Source organism: Corythoichthys intestinalis, chromosome 2, assembly GCF_030265065.1.
Source record: "Corythoichthys intestinalis isolate RoL2023-P3 chromosome 2, ASM3026506v1, whole genome shotgun sequence".
Classification (NCBI taxonomy): domain Eukaryota; kingdom Metazoa; phylum Chordata; class Actinopteri; order Syngnathiformes; family Syngnathidae; genus Corythoichthys; species Corythoichthys intestinalis.
In genome coordinates this window covers 44361597-44388720 of record NC_080396.1, presented here as the reverse complement: position 1 = coordinate 44388720, position 27124 = coordinate 44361597, and the positions used below count along the sequence as shown (strand labels likewise).

At 37.8% G+C, this 27124-nt stretch overlaps 2 protein-coding genes across 3 annotated transcripts in view; one reads left to right on the top strand and one right to left on the bottom strand.

The window, feature by feature from the left end:
- The first annotated feature begins 1288 nt into the window (after positions 1-1288).
- Positions 1289-21809, top strand: cd99 (CD99 molecule). 2 transcript variants are annotated; one of them, XM_057820836.1, is made up of 13 exons: positions 1298-1654; positions 4943-4975; positions 5146-5205; positions 7827-7859; positions 8518-8571; positions 8679-8717; positions 8990-9043; positions 9209-9274; positions 9381-9410; positions 10245-10265; positions 18296-18412; positions 18483-18533; positions 18945-21809. In XM_057820836.1, exons 1-13 carry the CDS (start codon positions 1594-1596, stop codon positions 18971-18973), a joined length of 648 nt encoding a protein of 215 aa, XP_057676819.1. In that variant the 5' UTR covers positions 1298-1593; the 3' UTR covers positions 18974-21809. The 2 variants fall into 2 exon arrangements, with proteins under 2 accessions (XP_057676828.1, XP_057676819.1); XM_057820845.1 differs by lacking the exons at positions 18296-18412; positions 18483-18533; positions 18945-21809 and adding an exon at positions 16250-18289 and having other exon boundaries at positions 1289-1654.
- prkx (protein kinase X-linked) overlaps positions 18665-27124 on the bottom strand; it is a 22615-nt gene continuing 14155 nt past the window's right edge. The window contains exons 7-8 of the mRNA XM_057820825.1: positions 23392-23469; positions 18665-23178 (exon numbers count right to left, since the gene is read on the bottom strand). Of these exons, the coding sequence (XP_057676808.1) occupies positions 23053-23178; positions 23392-23469 (204 nt within the window). The 3' untranslated portion in view covers positions 18665-23052. The remainder of the gene's footprint in view (positions 23179-23391; positions 23470-27124) is intronic.

Below are 27124 nucleotides of genomic sequence, written 5' to 3'. Positions count from 1 at the left end.
TATATTTATATTTACCTTCATACATCTTGCATTGATAGGAGCATAGCTAGGCTATTTCAGTTGCTACTATGGTTGATTATTTTCAGGAATGTTGATTTTTTTTTTTTTAAACATGTTTTTATTATCAATCAATATGGAATGGATTTATGTACCCATAAAGAACATCTTATTTTGTTATGCTAACTAATGCTCCTCATTTGGAATTATTCCTAATAGATTAACAGCAAATAATCACTGAATAAATAGTCCTACTGCGAATATATACTATCTATTGATTGATTAATTGTGATACCAAAATTAGTAATTTGACATCATTGCACGCCTACCTTCTAAATTACTGCAGCTGAGGTGACACAGGTATACCACACAGTAAAACGTGGCCAGAGCTACAATAGTGTTGACTGTGGACACAGGCTTAATCAGAAGATTTTTATGTGATTCCAAAATGGTGAAGAAAATGACTTTGGGGAGAACAAAGCAAGAGGCATTGTTGAAACAAGTCCTGGGTTCAAAGGCAGTGGGTGATGTGCTCAAGATCTTAACGTCACCCATCCCATTCTCCATACAGACCGATGCCTCGAATAAATTGAGCAGGAATATGTTTCCAGAGTCAGGGTCACCAACAAAATGCTGGACTTCATAGAGAATGCAGACGAGTCAGCTGCTGGAATTGTAGCTCTCCTGCAACATTCCCTTAAGAAATTTGGCTTGTCAATGGATCACGAGACCGGATTCAGTGCCAACAACACAAATGTTAATTACGATATCCATAACTTAAGTTTTCACTAACCTGCAGAAAAAAACAAAACAGTCTGCTGCAAGGAAACTGCCATGCCCACATATTGCACAATACAGTTTTCGCATCTAAAAATACATACATTTCTATGCATTTTAGGATTTTTGGGGATGCCCCTATTTTTCGCCCGTAAGGCTTTGGGCGCGACGGGGTCGTCCCTTATTTCTATTTCTGAAAGGTGGCAACCCTAATCACGATATATCACCATTTCGATATTTTGTCACACCCCTACGCAGTGTAATTCTGTTTTTATTCATTTTGGTTTTATCAAAAATATACATCAACATTTTATTCATTTATAATCGTCATTTTGGAATGTTTTTACACACCCTACTCGATGTCCCTCAGGTGAAGTCAAACTCAAATGTACTTCGCCTTGCATTCACTAGATGGAAGTGCAGATTCATGTGAAAGTTCACAGTCGACCTTGGATCAGCTGAGCCGTGTCAAAAAAATAAAAAAATAACTCATTTTTATGTTGATACTATACTACCACTCGAAGAAAGGATTGTTAAACACTTGTTTTATTAGTCATTTTGTTAGTCACCAAGTGGACGGGCTTTATTTGAGAGGAACGCCCTGCCACACCCAGCCGGTATGGCACGAAGTTAGGGTTTGTAACTGGATACCACAGACTAGACTAGAGCCAGCCGTCGTGTTTTCTCCTGTGCTGTTCCCTGAAATATCCCCGAGCTCAAAACACGCACACCGGAACGGCCTCGAACCACATACCTTATTTTCGTTGTTACTTTCTTTCCAGTCTGGACACTTGAAACAGGAGATAATACTTTGTCAACATGAAGTTTTATTTGCTACCCGCGGTTCTCCTCCTGGTGACTGAGGCATTGACGCAGGACGGCAAGTTTCCCTCCCTTTTATATAATGCGTGCATAACTACTGTTCGAAAGTTAGGTTAAGCAAAGGTCGCACATTTATACAAATATATGGCGTTATACAGTCACAGTGGTAGACAAGGAACTGTTATTAATAGGTTTCTCAGAACTCTCGTCATGCATATATGGAGCTTCTGAGTCACCGCCCAACTAAACATGACTGGTTGCGCTAAATCTAGCTTCAACTAAACACCATAACCCAAACTACTTAATAAACAGCTTATTATTAAATGTTCACTCATGAGAATAGTTGTGCCCCTATTACTTAACCATAAAACTGACGCAATGGGGGGAAAAAGCAGTCAAAAATCTTAACTCTTGAGTACGGGTGTTTCCTATGGTCCAAACCAGTGATATTTAACAGCATCCCATACTGAATACATTAGTTTTAGTTACACTGTCGTCGTATGAGTCGGTTTTGTTCGGTTGACTTAATCCACTTAACAGTAAAGAGATCTCACTCATTTAATATCCAGACGAAATGTTTTCAGGGGGCGCATCTGCAGATTCGTATCATCTGACACCATATAGTGTAAAAACCACAAAAGAACACAATATCAATTCCAAGATCAGTACAAAATACCATGAAGCAACTCTTATATTACTCTTATATTACTTTTTATTAACAGCCACAGATCCACTTTCCGATTGTCAAGGCGGCTAATCTATAGCTCTTCTACTTCCTCTTTCTGTATCTTTGGCGTGATTCGTTTCAAGATGCAGGATTCTGTCGGTTTCAGATTTTTTTTGTTTTTTTGCCCCAAGAACCTAAAAGGTCAATTCTGTGTATGGACAGAAAATATTGCCACCAAATGTACAATCCACTCATGAATTTAACAATTTAATGTACATCAGGATTTATTTGGACCTATGGTCAGAAAAGAATGGCAAGATGCAAAAATGGACACACACAAGTGTGTTTTTTTATTATGAGGTAATTACATGAACTGATGAATGCTAGCAAGATGATGTGAAACTTGCTAGGCCCGAGGCTCACTTTTAGGTGACATTGATTGGGGCATTTGTCCGTCAAGGTCCCACAGCATTTTTTTTTTTTTTTTAAAGCAACAATATCTGCCAAGAAACAGACAACATAGATGCTACCATTTTTACATTGTTTTCCATGTGAGGAAAAAAGCAGATCAATGGGAGGTAGGGCTGCAACTAACGATTATTTTTATAATTGATTAATCGGATGAATGTCCCTTCTTTCAATTACCTTTCAAATTTACCTTGAAAATGTTTTCGGCATGATCTGAGTAGCAATGAAGACAAAGGCTAATGCACAATTCTGATTTTGTGTTATATCTGTTTTTTTGGTGTGTCCGTTCAGACTGCCTTTGTCCATTGAGCCTGTTCAAGTATCACGCATGCACACTAATTCACAGTCCGAGATTGACCCGCATGCGCAGGAGCATCAAAACAAATGCTGGCTCAACTTTATTCTAGGGTGACCATATTTTGATTTCCAAAAAGAGGACACAAATAACAGACATAAACAATCCCAGTTTCGTTTTATATTCAAAGATTATATGGATTGATAGAATGCACGCACTGTGCATGCGTGACGCACACATATACGGACAGTTTGCCCCGACTCTCGGCCGTGTAAGCACTCTTAAAATATTGCTCAGTTGGAGCACAGAAAGAACACTGAGCATTCTCAGGCTTATCATCCCCCCCTCCATTTAATTTTTTTTTATGACTGTTGTCAAGCTCGCTTCTTCCCTAAAAGCCGCGTTAAAGTTAGGCGCAAACGCTAATGCACAGCACCATTTCGAACATAGCACCCTGTCTCTTGCGCTTTGCTGATGTAATTGTTGCATGAATTCTGATTTGGGGGACTTGACAGTTCAGATCGCAGCCAAATTCTGGAAAAATGTGGCCCAGATTGGATTTTAACCATATATAAAAGTGACCTATATCGGATTTGAAATGGTCCACTTTTATTCAACCTGTCCCTTTCAGACCATCCAGTTAATGCCTGCCTGTCGGAAAAACACGAAAAAATTGGATTAGTGCATTAAAACCTGCGGTATGAACCTATACAAAATGGATGACTATTTCCTCCAACTGTATCGATTATCAAATTCGTTGGTAACTCATTTATTAATCGATTTAATCTATTAGTTGTTGCAGCCTCATTAAGGAGCTTGTTTAGACAGTAAGATGTCCGAACATTGGCAAAAATATGAATTGTTTTCCAAAGGAAAAGCAGATTTTTGTTCATGTCCCACTCTTATACAACAAAATTATAATGAAGAAATCTGATCATGTTTACAACTGAGAAGTTTTATATATGTTATAATTTCAAGAATTTAGACAAGTATAATGTGAAGAAGGTCCTAAACCAGGGTTCACTAAATTCGGACCTCGGTGCCACTTTTCCTGTCATGTTTTCCATGTCTCCCTCCTCCAACACACCTAAATCAAAATAATCAGAATCATTATCAGGCTTCTGGAGAGGTTGCTGATGACATAATCATTTGATTCAGGTGTGTTAGGGGAGAGAGACGTGGAAAACACAACAGAAAAAGTGGCACCGAGGTCCGGATTTTGTGAACCCTGTCCTAAACGATTATTCAGTTCTCAAAATATTTGTCGATTAATTTGCTAATCAAATAGTTGTCGATTAATTGTTGCACCTCTAATGGAAGGCAACCACAGCGTTAATCACACCCATCCTTGTGTTACATTGTAAAAGCAGTGCATCAACATCTTGGAAAGTTTTGACCTGAGGAATGTGCTTCCAAGCTAAAAATAAAAAAAAAGCTAAAAATATTCTGCATAAGTCACTTTGCCTCAACCTGTACAATTCTACGAGAAAATAATCAGAGATTTTGCAGGCCCAAGTTCTGTTTGATTTGATGGCTACAACCCACATTTCACCAGGTTCCTGTTGTCAGACTATGGCACAAAATCACAAAATGGCTGTAATGAATGCACTGAATCTAATTGCAAACATGTTAACTACAGTTTATAGATTTTATCTGCAATTACTTGAGCCAAATAGTTTGGCCAGTTTGTCGCTCTCTGACAAGTTATTTTTGTTTAGTTAAGCTTGTGTCTTCAGGGGGGCAAAATTCATATTGGCACATGACTTTTGTCAGTATTTTTTTGTTTGTTTGTCATTGTATTTTGAATATGATGACTGTAGTTGTAATTACTTTGCTTTGATTTTTTTATCTATAACATGTGACAATACACAATAAAGCATTCAAATAAATTATAATTTTTTGTCTCTTCCAAATAGGATTTGACCTGATGGATGCCCTTGATGATATAGGTGAGTAGTCTTAGGTTACTTGGCTATTTGCATTACATTCATACAAATCTAATAAATGTCAGAAAAGAGATCATTTTTCTTTTATTAATAATATATTGCATGTGTCAGATCTAATCACATGCTTTTGAAAGTGTTCAGATACTGACTGACAAGATTGTTGTTTCTCTTAGATCCAACACCACCAAAGCCCAAAGAAAACCCAAAAGCCCCAGTGAATCCTGACGATGATGGTTTGTAGTTTGTTTTTACAATTTTTAAAATTTATTTTAATGTTTATTTTATCAGGCAGTCTCATTGAGATTAACGTATCTTTTACAAGAGAGGCCTGAGCACAAAGGAACATTCACAAATATCTGACAACACAAAATACACTAACGGAAACAGTTACAATGATCAGTAAAAACATCAGACAAAAGAGATTTAAAATCACCAAGATGAATGATTGACTGTAGTCTAAGACTAGATTGCAATTCGTTCCACTTAAGAGGAGCATAATAGCTAAAGCCAGTTCTGCCAACATTAGTGCGTTTGAGTGGAATTTTTAGGGTTAAGTAGTTAGTTGATCGTGTTTTCTTAGTTACTCGATTTGAATGACAGGAGAGATGTGAGGTAGCCAGGAAGTTCGCACAGTAAAGCGTTATAGATGAATTACATGAGGTGTATATTTCTTCTTCACTGTAGTGAAGACCATCCAACGTTTTGATAAAGGGTACAATGAGTGCAAAAATTGTCATGGGTGATGAAACGTACTACGTAGTGCACTGTGATAGACCGGGTTTAACTGATGAAGAGTTGATGGAGCTGCATGACAATACCCCCATAATCAAGAACAGAAACAAAAGAAGATAACACAATGGTGTTTCGGTTAGAAGTTGACAGACAGCCTTTGATTCTATACAGGAAGCTAAGTTTGAATAATATTATTAATGTATATCGTAAAAAGGAGTGGTCCAAGGCAGAGGTTGCGCTAGACTTTTTCGTTGTCTGTCATTTTGACTGACAGTGTCATAAAAATCCGGTCATAATCTATTTTTACCCGTCACTTACATTTTAAAAATGATAATAATGACATATTCAATAGTATTTAGTTTTCATTCATTTTTAATTAATATTCTGTCCGAACAAGCTTAACAAGAGGCAAACAGACAGCGGAGTGCACCAATCAGCGACGGGCAGACGTGCCGTTAGCAAAGCGACGAGGGCAGGACGAGGGACTTGCGCGCGGAAGTAAACATACGAGGAGAACGGAGTTTATTCAACATGGCTAGCGCGAGACAGACTGTTGTCAATGACTCTTGTCGATGTGTTTTAGCTCATTTAAAACTGAATTTACCGCGGATTGGAACATTCTCGGCTCTCCCGTTTGCCATCCGTGTTGTTGTAGAGACGATTTTCGGCGTGCAAGAGTGACGTTGCTCGTGAAGAACACGTCACGCAAATAAACAAATCTGATTTGTCGATTGATTTTGTACCTACTCGAGAGGCTGTGTCCCAGACTTTTCTCTCAGTGTTTGAAAAATACAGGGAGAACAGTCTGGCCGTGCCAGGCAATTACTCAGTTGCCTTGACATTTTTCCGAGTAAGGCCAACGACGTCATGCATCAAGAGAGACAGTAGCTAATTAATATGCTCACTCGCCACCCTGTGGTCTGGGGTGTGAATTGCAACCTGTCAAAATGACGGATGGACTTTAGTTTTTTCCGTCACCGTTTTAAAAAACCGGTCAACGACGGAAAATATTCGGTTAACGCGACCCCTGGTCCAAGGACAGACCCCTGTACAAGAAAAGACAATAAAAAGCTTTCTATCTTTATGATATTGGTTTGATTGTGTATAAAAGAGAATTATACAGAACTAACATTTTTGTATGCATACATTGGTTCTTGGGGAACCTGCCCAAACATTAGATGTGAATTTGCCCAACCAAGCAAATCTTTCGCGAGCTGCCCATGGTCCCATGGATGTGCCCAAGTCGGATGTTTGTTGTTGTTGTTCTTAAACACAACATACTGATTCATTCATTATTTTGAAATAATCCAAAATCTTGGAAAAAGAGTTCAGTCCTTGAAATATGTTTTGGAAACAATATTTTCTTTTTAAACTTGGCTATAATTTATTGTGTTTGTTGACACAATCTGTGATTAAATTGGTCTTTGAGCTAGTGATAAATGATAAATATAACAGATTTACAATATTACTAGCTCCACATGCAACTCACGATTTGTTATCACTTTACAGTTAGACTGAGTCTGCACATCATTAGATATATTACATTTACATAAGGAGAAGACAAAGTAGTGTCTGTATCATTAGTTGACGTACTTTCTTCATGTGTTCATTTAAAAAATATAAATACATTACGGCTCGAATCACTGAAGTATCAGTAGTTTAAATATTTTGTTTAACAGTCAATTTTATAGAATAAATGTCTGGTATTGAAGGTACCAAAATTTGTGTATCAATCTGCACTCCTTTGAGCAAAAATTCTTGACTTGCATTTGTGTCATCTACACTACAGGAACTGTATAGAAAAGTTTTAGGACCGGTGTCACAAAAGATATATTTGAAGCCCAAACTACAAAAGTCAAATTTTCTCTTTGAATTTGGACCGGATAATGAAGCGGCAGCTCTACAAAGAGAAAGAGTGAAGAAGAGCCCAGAATTACAAATTTATAGTTGCTTTACCATGACAACATGTTTACAATGCCCTGAGCATCTGACACTTCCTGGCTGAGAAGACCATTGACAATCTGCAAGCACAATAACAGATGGATGATTGTTTCTGTTGTTGTTTATTTATCTTTTGCCAAACTGAGCATCTAAAACCTTTTATTTGTCTTTCTTTTCATAGATAGACTGAGCCTTTTTGATGCCTTAGGACCAGGTAAAATATTAATACAATTCCATCAACCACTATAGTAGTAGGTTCCCATAGAAAACTGGCAAACTGGCACTCATTAGTTAACTGTTTTCCCTAGGATTTGGAGACTATCATCTGACTTTCATTGCAGTTCAAAACGTCAGATCATTAAATATGCCTCATTGGCTTTCCATGACATGATGAATTTCATGATACTGAAAAGTATCATCCAATAACTGTACTGCCATCCCTTGATGGGGAAATTTAAAATACGAAATGTAGGAATCAGTGATTATTTTTGGTTGGTTCAGCTGCAATGTATCTAATACATTCACAAGTGTGCTACCTTTGATTCCACCCAACTGTTCCCAATTGATGGGTCAGACCGACAGATTAAATTTGGGGGGGGTGTCAGGTACAGTATTATACAGTACATCTTATTTTGTATTGGAAAAAAAAAGGCCATGAGATAAATACATGCAATTGAAGTTATTTCATATCATATCTCATTTTAATCCACCTTTGGACAATTCAATAAATAATGTCACATTTTAATTCTTTATTTCATTGATTCATGATATCCCCCCCCCCCCCCCCAAAAAAATGACATAGAGGAAAACCCAAACAAACATTGGGTAAAATAATGCTTAAATGCTGTCTTTATTCATTTTATTTGTTAAAGATGATCCAGAGCCAGCGAAACCAAAGAACCCAAAGCCCAAACCTGGAGATTCTGGTAGATTTTTCTATCTTTTTTCCTGTTGAAAATATGTAAAATCAAATAAGCAGCTTTTATTTTTGTACCACTGTCTACTACACTACCAAACATGCATTTGTTTGCAGGTGGCTTTGAATTAGACCTGGAGGATGCTCTAAATCCAGGTAGAACTTGTGCTGCATGTTCATTAAATCTTCAGGGGTCATTGCCCCAATGTCTAAGGAAGAACATTATTTGTTTCCTTCTATATTCATTCCATGTTTAAAAAAAAAAAAAATCATCTCAAGTAAAAAATTAAAGCTCCAAATTATAAGTAGCATTTGTAATTGTAACCATCTTGACCTTTGGTAATGTACTTTCTATACTGCCACTGGAATTGTGTTCTTTCAAAGTGAATGGTTTTGTGTTTTCTTAAATGAGTTTCCCTTTCTTTAAGACCCAAATTCCAAACCAGACAAACCTGCAGTCAATCCTCGAAGGCCTAGTGGAGGTGAGTTTAGAAATGGTCTATTCATAGAATCCAAGTCCAGTAAGACTTGCGTATATCCAGCAGTATCTTGGCTAGTCTGCCAACATATTCTGGTACAATGCAATATACAGTCCTGTAGTTTGCCTTCGATAATAAACTATTTGTCCTTTGGATAATGCCTCATAGGTGGAGGTCACTTTGATGATAATGATTTACTTGATGTAAGTGATGGAAACTACAGGCCTGAAGGAGGTAAGACATCATCTGTAGACTGTATACATTTTTATTTTATGACTGAACATTTGATAATTAAATGTTAAACTTCTAACATATGCATGCATTTCTTATTACATCTCAGGACGTGCAGGAAGTAGTGGCTATGATGAAGGTATGTTGAGATAATAATGCAAACGATGTACAGTATTAAAAGACAGATGTCAATTTTCTCGAAAGCCCTTGGTTATTTTGATGCCTGTAGTACAATTGTTCAGTTGCTCCATTAAACTAGATTAAAAGAATAAAAATATTAGACAGCTCTCAGCATAATTGCAAACATGCATACACAATTAGACTCAATTATACAGTAAATTACTAGCAGTATGGCCTGGCGTTGCTTGGGTTTGTGTAACACAATACAACAGAATGGCAGATAAAACATACTTTCCTTAGAGATGCAGCTGTAATGTAGTAATAGTAAAAAGACACCATCAGGAGATTAATGCACAATCGCTTTTCCATCACAGTGTACAGTGTGAATGTCCAGCTGAAATGAATCCCTTAGTAATATTCCAGAAAATTGTAAAAAAAAAAAAAAAAAATTTTAATCCAGCGTCTTGTTGTGGAGTACTTAAAGCCACAACGTACCATCACAGCACATTTAAACCGGAAAGTTTGAGAGCCAACTGCAACATTGCAATCGCAAGAGACAAAAAGGGATATAGTATAATTTTTGGAGTTTTGAATTAACCTTCTGCACTAATTGGTGGCCTACAGAGATCAAACCCGTCTAAGCACACTCCCAGGAATATAAAGTACAACTGTATACAATTCCACCTCCCTCCACACACACAGAAAAAGTTCAGTTTATATACAAGTTTAGATTTAATGATTTAATGAATGAGGATAATTGTGTCACTAAAAAACGAACAAAACCAACATGCTGGTGATTTTTAATTTACTTTACCAACATTGAATAACTATGTTTTTTTTTTCGTCTTTCCAGGTGGTGCTGATCAGCCTCAAGGTAACTTTAGTCTCTCGCTTTTTTTTCTTTTAACGTCGTGTTTATTGTCATGATATCTTATGACTGCTCCTGGAATCATTTAATCACCCCTTGGGCCATGAATAACATTTCCTTTTTCCTGTCGAAAGACAGGAAGAGCTAGCTTCTGTGGCCACCTTTTACATCTAAAAGTGGCCATTTTGAGTTTTTATTAAAAGTGCAACCAAAATCTAGTGCCCACTGGGACAAGAGAAGTGAGAAAAGTTGCATTTTATTTTATTTTTTAATTCACTAGTGTGTCAGCAAAGACAATGAATTCGCTCAAGGCTCTGTAAATAGGTTGTTACATTGATGGCTAGTCAGAATTTGAAATTATGCTACACGTTAATTACTATATCATGACCAAACTGAGATTCAGAGATTTGCTGGATTTTTTTTCCCACTTATTTAAATTTAAAGTTGTCAGTCACTCAGTTGTTACAAGACAGTTAAATTTACATTAAATGAGCTTGTGGTAAAATGAAGCTAATTTATGAGGGTTTGTACTCAAGCTCATTTTTTCTCAAATCAAATCATCTGACACTAAACAATTGGACAGATAGGGCAGAGGGATATGTATTAACATAATCCACAACATTAAATATAAAAATATTTTCTATCAGGTTAAAATATGCCCAACCAGATACAAACATTATAAGACAGATTTTGAGATGACAATGTTTAAAAAAACTTAGAAATTTCAGGTTTGGCTGTTGTCAATCCTGTAATGCAGTGGTCACCAACCTTTTTTGTACCACGGACCAGTGTGATCTGGGCCTTTTTTTTCACGGACCGGCAATGTGTAGCAGAAAATTACAGTAAATATAAAATAATACGACGGGGCTAAAAACGAAGATTAAAGAAACACTTGGTAGCTTTTTAGTTTTGGTCGATTTTAGCGACACCGGTGGACATAAGCGTTAGTGTTTTGCCTTAAGGAAGACTGAGTTTCCCATGAGGACCAGGGTACACCTTGCCTGCCACGGCCAGACTGTTCTTCCTGTATTTTCCAAACACTGTGAGAATAGTCTGGGACCCACTTTCTTAATGGCCTCTCGAGCCGAACGAAATCATCCGTGCAATCAGATTCGATTATTTGCGTGAGGTGTTCTTAACTTAACGAGCAACGTCACTCTTGCGCGTCGGAAGTCGTCTCCACAACAACACAGATGGCGAACGGGAAAGCCAATAATACTAGTATGTTCCAATCTGCTGTAAAATCAGTTTTAAATAGGGTTGGGCATCGAGCATCGATGGGACCCGGTTGTAACTCTCCGGTTCTCCCGAAACCGTTAGAATTTTAAAATTTCGATTCCATGTTTCGATGCCCTGACAGCCAAACAGAAAAAAATTGCTGCCGAAAACCACGAAGAGGGAGCCACAAGAAGCGTGTGTGTGTCCATTGCAACTTCATTACAACCATGGACACAGTGAGGCGGCGCTCAAAAGTTTGGCTTAACTTTACAAAAAAAAAAAGAAAAGACAAGTCAGCTCAGTGCAACACAACTATATCATGCAAAGGTGGCTGCACGACCAATTATGCACGACCGGCTTCGATACGAGTGCCATGTGCATAGCTAGCTGAATGCTGCGTATTTGACATGCTGCGCCGTCAAAACCAGGTAAGTAAAACTGTGAGTGAAAGCCGGGCCAATGTTTATTCTGTATATGCTGGTAGCCTGCTTTTTTTCCTCCTTAGAAAACGTTTTGTTTCTTGTTGCTCTGCCATTTTGGCAGAATTTGCGCAAAAGCGTTCGCATCGACTTCCGTCTTTATAATGAATAGGAAATGAGGTAAGTGATGTAATCCGTAAAGCAGTCAGCACATTCGTAGTTTTTTTATGTGGCAGCGTTCCTGCCACCCCCCTCAAAGTTAATTAGTGCCGGTGAAAGCGATACAGAAACCCCGCAAGATATAAAAGCGGTGTCATTCAACTAGTTTTCAGTCGACATATTATCTCAAATATAAGAATATATTTTATAAAGTTTGAAAAGCTACCAAGTGTTGCTTTAATTGCAGGGAAAATGGAACTCACCATACGCTCAACCAACCTTTTTTAACAGCGGCCGCTCCTAAAACTTGACAGCATATATCCTGGTCACAGGCATAATGAGTTCCTCTCCAATCGTGAACGGTTTCTTGGCCTTAGCAATACGGTTCGCCACAAAGTATGATGCTGTCAGTGCATTCGCTTTTGTTGCCTCGCGTGCTCACTTTTAGCCACTTATTATGCAGAATAGACATGGTTGTAGGCTCCTCTTCTGGCTCAGCAGGTGGCCTTTTAGCCGTAAAAAAGCTGCCCAAAGACGTCGCTGCCCGCAGCACATTGCCAACAGCAGCTAACGTTACTGTTTACATTGACAGACGCTAGGCTGCTATAGGTGTGCAAACACCCCACTAATGGCAGCCAACCATTAGATGGCGACGGACACAAATCTCTGCTCAGATTAGTCAGTAGGGTAGACAATCATATTGATGTATGAAGAGGCACAAGCCAGATTGCAGTCGTTTACAAATGATTTATTATTTCTCTGCGACCTGGTAGCAAATGCCCCACGGACCGGTACCAGTCCCCATCCCAGTGGTTGGAGATCACTGCTGTAATGGACTTTAGATCAAGTTGAACACTGCATTCAGCTGTTATCGTGTATTAAACAGGGATACATTACACAAAAATGCTCATTTGAATGCTTTGTGCTGGGAGCAAATATTTAATTTTAAGTAGGCTTCAGATGTGCTGCTTCTTGAGAGAGACACAAAAAAAAAAAAAAAAAAAAAAAAAAAAAAAAAAAGAGTTACAGTGGCTGATGCACTTTCAGCTGTCTTGTAAACATTACAATGATTCAAACGATCTAATTGAAAAATTTCACACTATACTGCAGTAGGCCAAAGCTCAAGGTCCGGATATTCAAAGACTAACCGTCCATGTTCTTGACGCCATTCACAAGGCCATGACCCTTTAAAGCACAGGTGTCCAGAAAGGGCCTAGTGGGTGCTGGATTTTGTTCCAACTGATAACGCGCAGAGAGTTTAACCAATGAACTTCCTGCTGAAACAAGCAGCATCTGACAAAGTTTAACTGATTACATATGTAAAAGATCTAATTGGTGAAAAGGTGTCCTCTTCATTGGTTGGAAAGCAAACCTGCACCCACTAGGCCCTTTCCGGAATCGGTTTGACACCTGTGCTTTAAAGGCACAAATGCAGAGTCGTTGACGTTACTTCCGACTTATCCTGCCCTGCTGGCCAAAAGTATTGGCAGCCCTGCAATTCTGTCAGATAATGCTAAATTTTTCCCAGAATGTGATTGCAATTACGAATGCTTTGGTAGTGATATTGATTTTGCTGGCAATGAAAAAACACAAAATGGAAAAAAAAACAAATTCTTATCATTTTAAACAAAACTCCAAAAAGGTGCCGGACAAAAGTATTGGCACCCTTTGAAAAATCATGTGATGCTTCTCTAATTTGTGTAATTGACAGCACCTGTAGCATATAACAGGTGGTGGCAATAACTAAAATCGCACTTGCAGCCAGTTAAAATGAACTAAAGTTGACTCAACATCTGTCCTGTGTCCTTGTGTGTACCACATTGGGCATGGAGAAAAGAAAGAAGAACAAAAAACTGTCTGAGGACTTGAGAAGCAAAATTGTGAGAAAGCATGGGCAATCTCAAGGCTACAAGTCCAAGGAAAAGAAAAATTGACGATATATTTCAATGAAAGATTGTGCAGATGGTGGATAAAGAACCTTGACTAACATCCAAACAAGTTCAAGCTGTCCTGCAGTCCGAGGGAACAAAAGTGTCAACCCGTACTAGCCGTCGGCGTCTGAATGAAAAGCGACTCTATGGTAAGATTCCCGGGAAGACCCCACTTATGACCCAAAGAAATAAAAAAGCCAGGCTGGAGTTTGCCAAAACTTGCCTGAGAAAGCCAAAAATATTTTGGAAGAATGTTCTCTGGTCAGATGAGACAAAAGTAGAGCATTTTGGGAAAAGGCATCAACATAGAGTTTACAGGGGGGAAAAACAAGGCCTTCAAAGAAAACAACACGGTCCTCACAGTCAAACATGGCTGAGGTTCCCTGATGTTTTGGGGTTGCTTTCCTGCCTCTGGCACTGGACTGCTTGACCGTGTGCATGGCATTATGAAGTCTGAAGACTACCAACAAATTTTGCAGCATAATGTAGGGCCAAGTGTGAGAATGTTGGGTCTCCCTCAAAAGTCATGGCTCTAGAACCACTAGAAAATGTTCTGAGAGAAAGCACTGGAGACTTCTAAAGTGGCCAGCAATGAGCCCAGACTTGAATCCCATAGAACACCTGTGGAGAGATGTGAAAATGACAGTTTGGAGAAGGTACCCTTCAAATCTCAGAGACCTGGAGCAGTTGGCCAAATAAGAATGGTCTAAAATTCCAGCAGAGCATTGTAAGAAACTCATTGATTGATACCGGAAGTGGTTGTTCGCAGTTATTTTGTCTAAAGGTTGTGCTCCCAAGTATTAGGCTGAGGGTGCCAATACTTTTGTCCGGCCCATTTTTGGAGTTTTTTTTGTAAAATAATAATTAATTTTTTCATTCTCTTTTGTGTTTTTTCATTGCAAGCAAAATAAATGAAGATATTACTGCCAAAGCATTTGTAATTGCAATCATTTTCTAGGAGAAACTGAGCATTATCTGACAGAACTGCAGGGGTGCCAATACTTTTGGGCGTCAGTGTATAGTAAAAATTGTGTTTTTGGCATGCACAGCAAATGATAGTTGATATACAAGTAAATAGTTACCTAGCTTGGTCACAAAATGAATTCATCGGTCAACATTTTTACTTTGTCAATACATAATTTGCAGTAATATCAAAAATGTTAAACAAACAGCTCCGTATGTGGATTGAGAATTTTGGTGGGACGATTGCGTCAGTGACACTTTTAACATTTTGGGCTCTGAATTTAAAGAGCGATTTTCTTTGTGGAACCTATCAACTCTATAATAAACCTACATTTATTGCCTATTCATGTCATCTTTATGAGAAGCCGTAATATCCCAAAGAGGGTGCCAAAGCCTTGGTATTTGGTCGTAGTATAGTAGCATTGGTAGTATTGTTTCTCTCTACTTGTCATTTTTGGATCATAATTTACCTTCATAAAATCCTGAACGGAAGTAATGAGGCAAATTTCAGACTGTCTCAATCACTAAACTCTTTCATCTCTTGATCATGTTACATGTGTAATTCATTTTCTGGCCATCTTTTTATGTTCTACACCACTTGTTATTCACTGGGTTGCGTGTGAGATGATCCCATCTGACTTTGGACAAAATGTAGCAAGTTTGATTTCACAAGGGGAAAAAAAGCAAAACATCATATCAAGAAGCCTGAAGATGAATGGCACTACTATAGAAAAAAAGAAAAGCTGAGATTTTTTGGGTGGTCAAACTATATCGCTGTATGAAATAATGAGCTGTTGTTGCTAAAAAAATGTTTTACCTACAAAGTTTCAGAAGCCTATCAAGATGGACTCAAGAGGGTTTTCTTAACGCCTATAATATTATTATTATAATAACTGGTGAGTGGTGATCTTTTGTAGTTAATAGTCATGAACTCCATTAGTGTGATGGTGAAAGATATAAATATGAGCGGGTTCATATCTTTATAAATTAAAATAGAATGTACATGTTTTGTTTGGATGAAAGTGACAATGAATGTGTTTTCGTAATGAAATGCATCAATGTTTCACGTCGAGCAAAATTATTTAATGTGTTGGGAGTTAATTTGCTTGATTATATATCTGCTGGACAGGGCTGGGATTTGCGTATAGACACATGATGTAGCCTAGAACCTAGGTGATGTGTGCAACGTTTATAAATGAGGATCCTGGTCTGGTGTGTCTGGCTAAAATTATGCTGCAATTTTGTGTTGTTGCAGAGGTGTGTCTGGCTAAAATTATGCTGCAATTTTGTGTTGTTGCAGATCCAGACCTGTGGCTACAAATCCTGAAGATGCTAAATTTTAACATGCCTGAGGAAATCTTAATGTGGATGTCCAATATAAAAAAGACCTTAATACCACTCTTAGAGAGGGCCTTGGAGCTTATGCAGGCTATTCCCTAATTGTACACTGCTTTTACATATGGGTTTGAACCTTCTACCAAGGTATTTGATACGCTGTAGTATTGTAAGAAAGATAAATGGCAATGGTCTGGGTTGTGCATCTTGTAATATTATGTTTTATTCAGTTGGCTCGCTCACCTTTGGCTTTGTATGATTGATCCGTGGAATTCTGTTAGGCTCCTTTTTGATGTTACAAATCTGTTCCTCCTTTGCCAGGTGAGGATCACTCTTTACTACTGGCACCATCAAGAATGTTTACCAAAATGCATCTCTAGGCATTATCAAATCATCTGAAAAAGTAGCCCTTTACAATCCACTCATCAAAGCAACTTTTTCACTTGTTTTTTACCAGCTCACTGTCATGCGTAAAAGTTACCAATACTGGGCATGTGACTGCAGTTTAACGATTGAGAAATTCACTGCCTATGCCTCTTGGCGGTGAAAGCAATTTTTGCTGTCACACAACCATGCAGTATACAAGACATCACCCTAAGCACGCAGATATTTAAATCCCAGCTCTAATGCTTAAAAGAAGACTGGGTGTTACTCTCCCTGGTTGTGGTCTACCACTGAATGCATGAATGATCTGTATACTTGAAATCATGGGTAACATACATGTCTTTGTTTCTCTTACTCTGTTAGCACCATTCTCAGGCTTAAATGTTATATCCACCGCCTAACAGGCTATAGATGGAAACTAACTAAAACTAGAGTCCTAATGTTTAATAATACACATGTTCCCTTGAAAATTAAACTGTTTTCATGGGCAAATTTGTTGTTTATTATAATATCCCTGAAATATAGTAATGATTAAAACAATTCCCCCCACCTCCAAGTCAGCAAATACACTTATAATATATTTTTGCATAATCAATGCTGTAAAATGTTTAAATGAATGAATGGATGGGAATATAATAATATGGAAACTGCGTTTTTTTTTAATGTAAAATGTTGGTGTACAGTTATTATTAAATTCAGATTTCTCTTAAATTACTGGTGCCTAATGAGCCGGGTGGTTGTCAGCATTGTGTCAAGGTCGTTGAAGAATTCTCAAAGATTTGAATGACACCTGCATTTATGAGGGTGTGTCGAGATTAGTTTTAAGTCTCCAGTTTATGAGGTACTATGAGTCATGTGTACTGTATGTGGCTGCTGTATGTTACATGATTAGATGGGTGGAAAAAATGAAAAACACTAATGTCAGTTTTCTATTGTGTACTATTATTATTGAAAATGAAAGTCTCATGACAGGATATTGAAGCAACCAGAAGTTCTGTTGGGACTAATAAAGTATCTGACTCCGACAACAATAAAAACGGTTCCTTTTTTTCTGTCACCTCATGTCAGGACACACCCTGCACATTCTCATCATAACCAACAAGAACAATCAGCTTTTCGTTTTTCAGCTTGGCATTATTCCTGTCTCTTTTTGTCAAGTTTTATAGTTCCTACGTTTGAGCAGGGCATTCACTGCTCGAGGGTCGGCTCGGCTTATCCCCCTAATTTGAAGGCACAGTGATCGATCCGCCAGTGACTTCTGTTAGTCTCGTAAATCAGTATGAAAGATTAGTAAAAGACTAAACTAGAATAATTGGTGAAATAGGGACCTCTTCTGGTAGTCAATGAGCTAATCAATTGAAATTAGACCTGCATTTGTACATGTAATCATCACAGTGTTCCTCTACCGAACACCACAATTGTAGCGTCACTTAAAAGTCTTGCATATTCGGACAACTGTATAATACAGTTATGCTTTGCTACCTATTTTAATCAATAGTAGATTAGTGCTCAAATTATTTTAAACAGTTTATATTTTTGTATCACTTAAATTCAAGGTATTCTAAGTATAGAGTCAAAGAAAAAGCAAATGATATAGTTTATGACATGTTCCTTTTTGGTCTTGCAGAGGCTGGTTCCGGAACAATTGCAGGAATCGTCAGTGCTATTGGTGTGGCTCTTGTAGGGGCTGCATCCAGTTACTTTGCTTACCAGAAGAAAAAACTGTGTTTCAAGATGCAAGGAGGTACTTATTCTTCATTACTATGACATGGTTCGAAAACCGCAGTACCTAACACATTATGACTTATGATCAGGTGCAGACCCAGAGAGCGGGAAACGGCAGCCTACACAGAATGATCCTCAAGGTAGGCAATTTTATTTTGCAAACAAGAAATACCAATTTCCCAATATTGGATCACCACTAAACAACAAGAGGTATCGCAAACTCTTAATGTTTTTTTCCCCCTCATTGTTATTAATGAGCTTGAATCAATCTATCTATACATTTGAAAACAGCAAATCCCCCATTCATATTACTGGTATTACATTTCAGAACCACCCACAACAAATAAAAAAAAAAAATTTTTTTTTTTTTAAACACTCTCATAAACATGTGAGAAAACAGCTTTTCAAAACTTTGTAAATATTCGTACACCGAAAAATGGCATGTTACTCAATGTTGAATATTTAACCTGACAATCATTGCTGAATGTGGCAAAGATTTAAACTGGTGCAGACACTAATGCAGACATTTTGTATTTCCTTTTTGGTTTCAGTTTTTAGCAACCTGCTCAGGACATCCTAGACAGCCCTCCGCAAAACATACGCCTCTTCCATGGAACTGCATCTAACTTTTACGTCTTTCTTTGTACAAAAGTATTGTGACTTCTTGGAAAATTCTGCTGCCCGATAGTCTGTTTTTTGTTGTTGCAAAGTTAATTTTGCCAACATGATCAGTCACTGCAGATTTGTCATTTGTAACCAGCTACCCTTCTGTAATGACACTTCCTGTTATCATTTTAGAAGGAAGATCAATTTGATGTGTTTTGTACGTCACGTCTCATAACATTTTGTAGTATATGAAGTTGGTTTTGTGTCAATAATAGGCAGAAGTATTAAAATAGCTTGGTGCAGGTTTTTTTTTTTTTTTTTTTTTTTAAGGTTTACAATGATGGGTATAATCCAGGTAACTCGTGTCATGAAAACCTTTTTTGTTGCAGTGGTAGCTTCACCTAGGGGTGCATTGACTGCTGGCTTTTGTAAATTACGGTTTCAATGTTTGTTCTTTGTTTTTTTGTGAGGCCATACTTCTGGTACGAGTTAACTTACATTGGTATCTGAACCTTTTGGAATTTCTCACATTTCTGTATAAAATCACAATCTAACGTGATCTGATCATACAGATGAAAAAACAGTGTCTGCTTTAACTAAAACCACCCAAACATTTATAGGTTTTCATATTTTAATGATAGTATGCAAACAATGACAGAAGGGGGAAAATAAGTAAGTGAACCATCACATTTAATATTTTGTGCCTCCCCTTTGGCAGCAATAACTTCAACCAGACGCTTCCTGTAGCTGCAGATCAGTCTGGCACATCGATCAGGACTAATCTTAGCCAATTCTTCGCTCCAAAACTGCTGTAGTTCAGTCAGATTCCTGGGATGTCTGGCAGGAATCGCTATCTTTAGGTCATGCCACATTATCTCAATGGGGTTCAAGTCTGGACTTTGACTTGGCCACTCCGTAACATGTATTTTGTTCTTCTGAAACCATTCTGATGTTGATTTACTTCTGTGTTTTGGATCATTGTCTTGTTGCAGCATCCATCCTCTTTTTAACTTCAACTGTCTGACCGACGGCATTAGGTTTTCCTGCAAAACATCTTGATAAACTTTTGAATTCATTATTCCATTAATGATTGCAAGTTGTCCAGGCCCTGAGGTAGCAAAACATCCCCAAATCATTATGCTCCCTCCACCATGCTTCATGGTGGGGATGAGGTGTTGATGTTGGTGAGCTGTTCTATTTTTCCTCCATACATGACATTGTGTTACTCCCAAACAATTCAACTTTAGTTTCATCAGTCCACAAAATGTTTTGCCAAAACATCTGTGGAGTGTCCATGTGCCTTTTTGCGGACATTAAATGAGCAACAATGTTTTCTTTTAGACCGCAGTGGTTTCCTCCATGGAGTCCTCCCATGAACATAATTCTTGGCCAGTTTTACATATAGTCGATGTGCACAGAGGTATTGGACTGTGCCAGTGACATTTCTCTAAGTCTTTAGCAGACACTGTAGGGTTCTGTTTTACGTCTCTGAGTATTCTGCACTGGACTCTTGGCCTCATCTTTGGTGGATGGCCACTCCTTGGGAGAAAAGCCACAGTGCCAAAATCTCTCCATTTGTAGACGACTTCTCTGACTTTCGATTGATGAACATCCAGACTTTTAGGGATGGTTTTGTATCCTTTCCCAGCTTTATACAAATCAACGATCCTTGATCGCAGGTCTTCACACAGCTCTTTTGACCAAGCCTTGATGCACATCAGACAATGCTTCTCATCAAGATAATTCTTGCCAGGTGTGTTGTGTTTTAGTGGGCAGGGCAGCTTTAAACCACTCATCAGTGATTGGGCACACACCAGACTTGTGTGTTTAGTAAAAATTTGTTTCAATTACTCTTTAAGTCTCCTTGGGCAGAGGGTTCACTTACTTATTTTCCCCCTTCTGTCATTGTTTGCATGCTATCCTCATTAAAAGATGAAAACCTATAAATGTTTGGATGTTTTTTTGTTAAAGCAGACCGTTTTTACATCTGTGTGATTTTGACAAAGATCTGATCACATTTAATGGTGATTTTATTCAGAAATATGAGACATTCCAAAAGGTTCAGATACTTTTCCATACCACTCTACATCAGAGGAAGCCACAACATCCGCTCTAACATAGTTTTATTCACAATTTGAGTTCAGTCACTGTAAAAAAATAAACTCCTAAGTCAAGGTACCACTTTATTTTGATGGGTGAATGTAATGTCGGTGCACGTTTGAAGTAGAGATTTGACTTTGTATTGCTGCCTGAGGCTAATTAATAAATATTAGAACTGCATTAAGATTCAGGTATCAGAAAACAATTCCTTCAGTTAATGTCCCACTAAACATGATTTATTCCCTCCTAAAAACATATTTTTGCGTCAAAACAAAATGATTTTGGAGAATTCAAATGTTAAATGCTTTTTTGTTTTTTTAATATTTGATATATTTCAAAATAACTATTTTAAGAGTATGCATAATTGAAACTAGCATTTCTTACCATTTTCAGTTCACATTTGTATTACAGAGGGATTTACTCATCATGTTTTGTCTTTGTTGGCAGTTGCTACGGATCAGTCACAACATCTGGAATGCATTCAGTGTGTTACTTTTTCCATATTTCATTATGTTACAGTGCTTTAGTCATTTTTTTCCTCATTATGGACCGTTGTAAAATATTCAAGGAAAAAAACATCAATTTCATTTCAAGCTGTAATAGCAATATCTGGAAAAAAGAAAAAACGAGAGTACTTTCTGGATGATCTATATGTTCAACATGTTATTGTAATAATCTTACTCTTGCCAAATAAAGTTCTGTTAATTTGTGGTTGGTAGATCACTCCATTGATAATGCCAATTCATTTAATTCCTTTTGAATGATGTCCCTTTATCGTAAAGAACACATTTTAAGTGGTGGGCGCCATCCGAGTGTTGCCCGCAAGGCTAAAAAATTCCAGGATGATAAGATAAAAAATGACAAAGGACAAGAGCACCTTAGAACCGCAGTTTTTTCTTTTTTAATTTCATTTCGAGTCATGTCACAATGAGAAATTGAGGAGAAATTTCAAGTGAAATTAGCAAACCTATATAGCAAAATTATAAGGCACCTTTTGTTGCCTTTTGTAAACAAAAAAAGGAAGTAGTATTTTCCCATAATACTTGCTCCTGGCCAAAAAGTCACAGGGTTCAGAGGTCACAAGAAAATATGCAATTGTAATGAAATATAAAACATCTGAGAAAGTAACAGTCTTGCATTTTCTTTGAAGTTTAGGCTCAGAAAGATACAAAAAAAAAAAAAAGAAAAGAAAAAAAAGGGCCAGTGGGAAAGAGTATAAAAAGCATGTTTAGTGGTATGATGAAAGTTACATCTAGACTCATTTGAAGTTGATGGACGTTTGCGGAATATCATGCCAAATACAGTGAACCCCCAGGATTCCCCAAGGACAGAGACCAAGACTGACCGCAAATAGCAAATTCCCATAAATATCCATGCCACTTAAAGTGATTATAATTGCTTATAATAGTTGAAATTGTAGACATACAGTCCCAATACTTATGGACCCAAAACACCTAAATAAAAAGCTTACAATTATACTCACAAAAAAATAGTTAATAACACACACACATTGTACAGTACCTGTACGTACACATAAACAAGAATTATGATAAAGAATTAGTCTAGTGGCGCAGTTTGTTGTTGAAACAAATATTTAACTGCATAGTTAACGAGATGTAAGATGGTAATGTTCAACTGAGCTGTTGTGCGGCATGGACGTCCATTGCCATCAATGGCAGTAAATGAGTTTGAGACACTACACTGCACTATTACACATATAGATGACAGCATTTTACCTCTTACACCCCCCCATAGCGGTACAGAAAACTGACAAGTGAGTTTTCCTGCTGATGGTAGTTTAAAAAAAAAAAAATCCTCGATTTGGTATATCTTTGAATGCCAAACTGCCAATATGAAGGGGTCCACTGTATTTCCTTAAAAGATACAGGACATGTTTTTCTTCTTTTTCTTTCAATGTTTCTTATACCCATGAATAAAACACTGTGTGAGATGTTAGAAATTTTTGAAGATCTCCAAGTCCCTTGGTGGAACAGATGGGTCCTTTTTCCATTCATCATTGGGATAAACTTCAAAGTTAGTTGTGTCGCCTTCATGGGAGACTTTGGGAACTATTGGCGGCTGTGGATTTACACATGAATTACAGTTAGAACTAGCTGCAAATTGTTACTACAGCTAAACGACAATACAAATATTGAAATAATAATGATTTATTATAACGAAACAATTATTGATCACTAGAACTGCACTCAACTTTGACATAAAATCAATTCACTTCAAATGACTCTAGTGCTCAAGGTTATGGGGGGGATATAGAATTTTTTAAAAACTTACTTTCAGTTTTCTTAACGGAACAGACTCCCATTCAATGGCCTTAAACCATCGGTGCTTTTTTACGTCATCTGCTCCATTCTGAAGTAGTGGAAAGAAGGTTGAATTCCAACTAACTTAACACCAAATGCATTTCAGAAAAACTCATACTCAATGTCAAAACGATAACAGAGTTTTCAGCAAATGTCTATGAGGAAGGGGAATTTTGGAAATAACAAGCATAATTACAGGCATGAAAATGGGTCAGAGGTTAAAAAGGTGAGAAGGGTGTGGAGGAAATATATTCCAGTACACTGTATTGTACACCCCAACAAAATATTGAGCTCTGTCGACCCACACTGTGTTTCGGCAGGGCCATGCAGAGACCGGTGGAGGGGTGGGTGCTCGTAGATCAAAAGGGGCACATGAACAAGTATTTAATACACCTTAAAACAACATAACTTCAATTTTAACCAGCTTTACATAATAATTGGCTGCGACTGTGACATACTTTAATTGGGAGGGGGCAACAGTGAATAGAAATCAAAACTGTCATCAACACTTTCTGGCTGTGACTCAGTCAGTCTGCCTCTTTTCTTCCTTCAACCTCTGCATCAAAACTTCCTTCCTCAACTTGTTCATCTGAGAACAAACCACATCAGATGGTCACTGAGCCACCAACAGCACAGTTTTCTTAAAACTATTATTTCATTATTATCCATACTTAACAACTCTAGCACCTAATGATTAATAAAGCAATGACATAAAAATCTTATAGAAAAATAACATTGTAATTGTGTTTATAAATGGATTTAATACCCGACTATCCTTGCAAACTTGTTCTTACCAGGTCTGCTATTCACCCAGCTGATGAGGTATCCACTGCCTTTAGCAGCCTCATCTAACTCCTTTTTTTATCCCTCAATCTCCCTTCCCTACGACGCATGTCTATGTAATGAAATATAAATATTTAAAAAAACAAACAGACTCCCCGGTGGCTTTTAGTTTTAAAGCTTTCTTAATTTCTTTCTCACTCAATAACGATGGAGTTAGATTTGTGTTTTTATTATTCAATCAAAAAACAAAGTTACTTCTATCAAAAACAAAGTTGCTTCAATCAAAATACAGTATATACTTTTAATCCCAAAAAGTAGCTTCAATAAAAAAAAAAATGTTTTTGATTGCAATAATAAATTTGAGACAAAAAAAGCATTTGAAAACTATTTTTCTTGATTGAAACAAATTTTTCCATTTAAGTAATGTTTTGCGTTTGGGCCACATTTTGGCTAGGACATTTGTGTCTTTATTATTCAATCAAATAAGTTGCTTCAAACAAAAAAATATATATAAAAAGAAAAACTTTGCACATGTGCCAATCACCGTTTACCAAAGCCTGAGAGGGTTTTGAGTAGACTCACTACAGTGCCTTGCAAAAGTATTCGGCCCCCTTGAACCTTGCAACCTTTCGCCACATTTCAGGCTTCAAACATAAAGATATAACATTTTAATTTTTTGTCAAGAATCAACAACAAGTGGGACACAATCGTGAAGTGGAACAAAATTTATTGGATAATTTAAACTTTTTTAACAAATAAAAAACTGAAAAGTGGGGCGTGCAATATTATTCGGCCCCCTTGCGTTAATACTTTGTAGCGCCACCTTTTGCTCCAATTACAGCTGCAAGTCGCTTGGGGTATGTTTCTATCAGTTTTGCACATCGAGAGACTGACATTCTTGCCCATTCTTCCTTGCAAAACAGCTCGAGCTCAGTGAGGTTGGATGGAGAGTGTTTGTGAACAGCAGTCTTCAGCTCTTTCCACAGATTCTCGATTGGATTCAGGTCTGGACTTTGACTTGGCCATTCTAACACCTGGATACGTTTATTTTTGAACCATTCCATTGTAGATTTGGCTTTATGTTTTGGATCATTGTCCTGTTGGAAGATAAATCTCCGTCCCAGTCTCAGGTCTTGTGCAGATACCAACAGGTTTTCTTCCAGAATGTTCCTGTATTTGGCTGCATCCATCTTCCCGTCAATTTTAACCATCTTCCCCGTCCCTGCTGAAGAAAAGCAGGCCCAAACCATGATGCTGCCACCACCATGTTTGAAAGTGGGGATGGTGTGTTCAGGGTGATGAACTGTGTTGCTTTTACGCCAAACATATCGTTTTGCATTGTGTCCAAAAAGTTCAATTTTGGTTTCATCTGACCAGAGCACCTTCTTCCACATGTTTGGTGTGTCTCCCAGGTGGCTTGTGGCAAACTTTAAACAAGACTTTTTATGGATATCTTTGAGAAATGGCTTTCTTCTTGCCACTCTTCCATAAAGGCCAGATTTGTGCAGTGTACGACTGATTGTTGTCCTATGGACAGACTCTCCCACCTCAGCTGTAGATCTCTGCAGTTCATCCAGAGTGATCATGGGCCTCTTGGCTGCATCTCTAATCAGTTTTCTCCTTGTTTGAGAAGAAAGTTTGGAAGGACGGCCGGGTCTTGGTAGATTTGCAGTGGTCTGATGCTCCTTCCATTTCAATATGATGGCTTGCACAGTGCTCCTTGAGATGTTTAAAGCTTGGGAAATCTTTTTGTATCCAAATCCGGCTTTAAACTTCTCCACAACAGTATCTCGGACCTGCCTGGTGTGTTCCTTGGTTTTCATAATGCTCTCTGCACTTTAAACAGAACCCTGAGACTATCACAGAGCAGGTGCATTTATACGGAGACTTGATTACACACAGGTGGATTCTATTTATCATCATCGGTCATTTAGGACAACATTGGATCATTCAGAGATCCTCACTGAACTTCTGGAGTGAGTTTGCTACACTGAAAGTAAAGGGGCTGAATAATATTGCACGCCCCACTTTTCAGTTTTTTATTTGTTAAAAAAGTTTAAATTATCCAATAAATGTTGTTCCACTTCACGATTATGTCACACTTGTTGTTGATTCTTGACAAAAAAATTAAATTTCATATCTTTATGTTTGAAGCCTGAAATGTGGCGAAAGGTTGCAAGATTCAAGGGGGCCGAATACTTTTGCAAGGCACTGTATGAAGCTTTTAATAAAGCCAAGCATTTTCTAACTACTTTATTCTTGTTTAAAAATAATTCGGTGGGGCAGTAACATGTTTAAAACTGATCATAATTCTTACATTTTGAAGTGCTTGAAAACCATTTATAAATGATACTTTGGTGAAAAAAGTGAAAAAAACATGTCTTATATATATGTATCTTTTTTCCAATGTAAAATCCGAATAAATGCATTGAACACGCACAAAAAATGGGGGGGGGGGGGGGGGGCGCTACTTCGCGGTTTTCACTTATTGCGGCGGGTTCTGGTCCCCATTAACCGCGAAAAACGAGGGATCCCTGTATTTCTGAAAAGCTTTAAGAAGCAGGACTCATTCCCACCACTCATCGGGCCGGTGTTGTGCCGACACCGGCCGTCAGCTCAAATCCAAGCCGAAAATAACACGTCTTCGGCGGACGACGGGAGCGATGTGAGGCGCCCCCTCCATCCGAGAGAATGCCGCTTAATTTGACTCAACAGTGTGTTTCTTCGTTTATATTACCGCTAAATACACAAGCTTGACGCCAATTTAACGGGAGCTATTTTTTTTCATGGGAGATTTGGCTAGCTCTGGCAGTGTTCAACGCAAGCTGCAACGAATGGCAGTAACTTTTTTATATCGCAAAACGTGAAAACGATTGAAACCGTTACTCACCAAATTCAATCTGCTGGCAAATACAGGCAAG

Excerpts from the sequence above, each read along its gene's own strand:
- cd99 (XM_057820836.1), top strand. The coding sequence starts at position 1,594 with ATGAAGTTTTATTTGCTACCCGCGGTTCTCCTCCTGGTGACTGAGGCA. Across the intron at positions 4,976-5,145 it reads GGATGCCCTTGATGATATAG|ATCCAACACCACCAAAGCCC; the intron begins GTGAGTAGTCTT and ends TGTTTCTCTTAG. Across the intron at positions 10,266-18,295 it reads TGGTGCTGATCAGCCTCAAG|AGGCTGGTTCCGGAACAATT; the intron begins GTAACTTTAGTC and ends TTGGTCTTGCAG.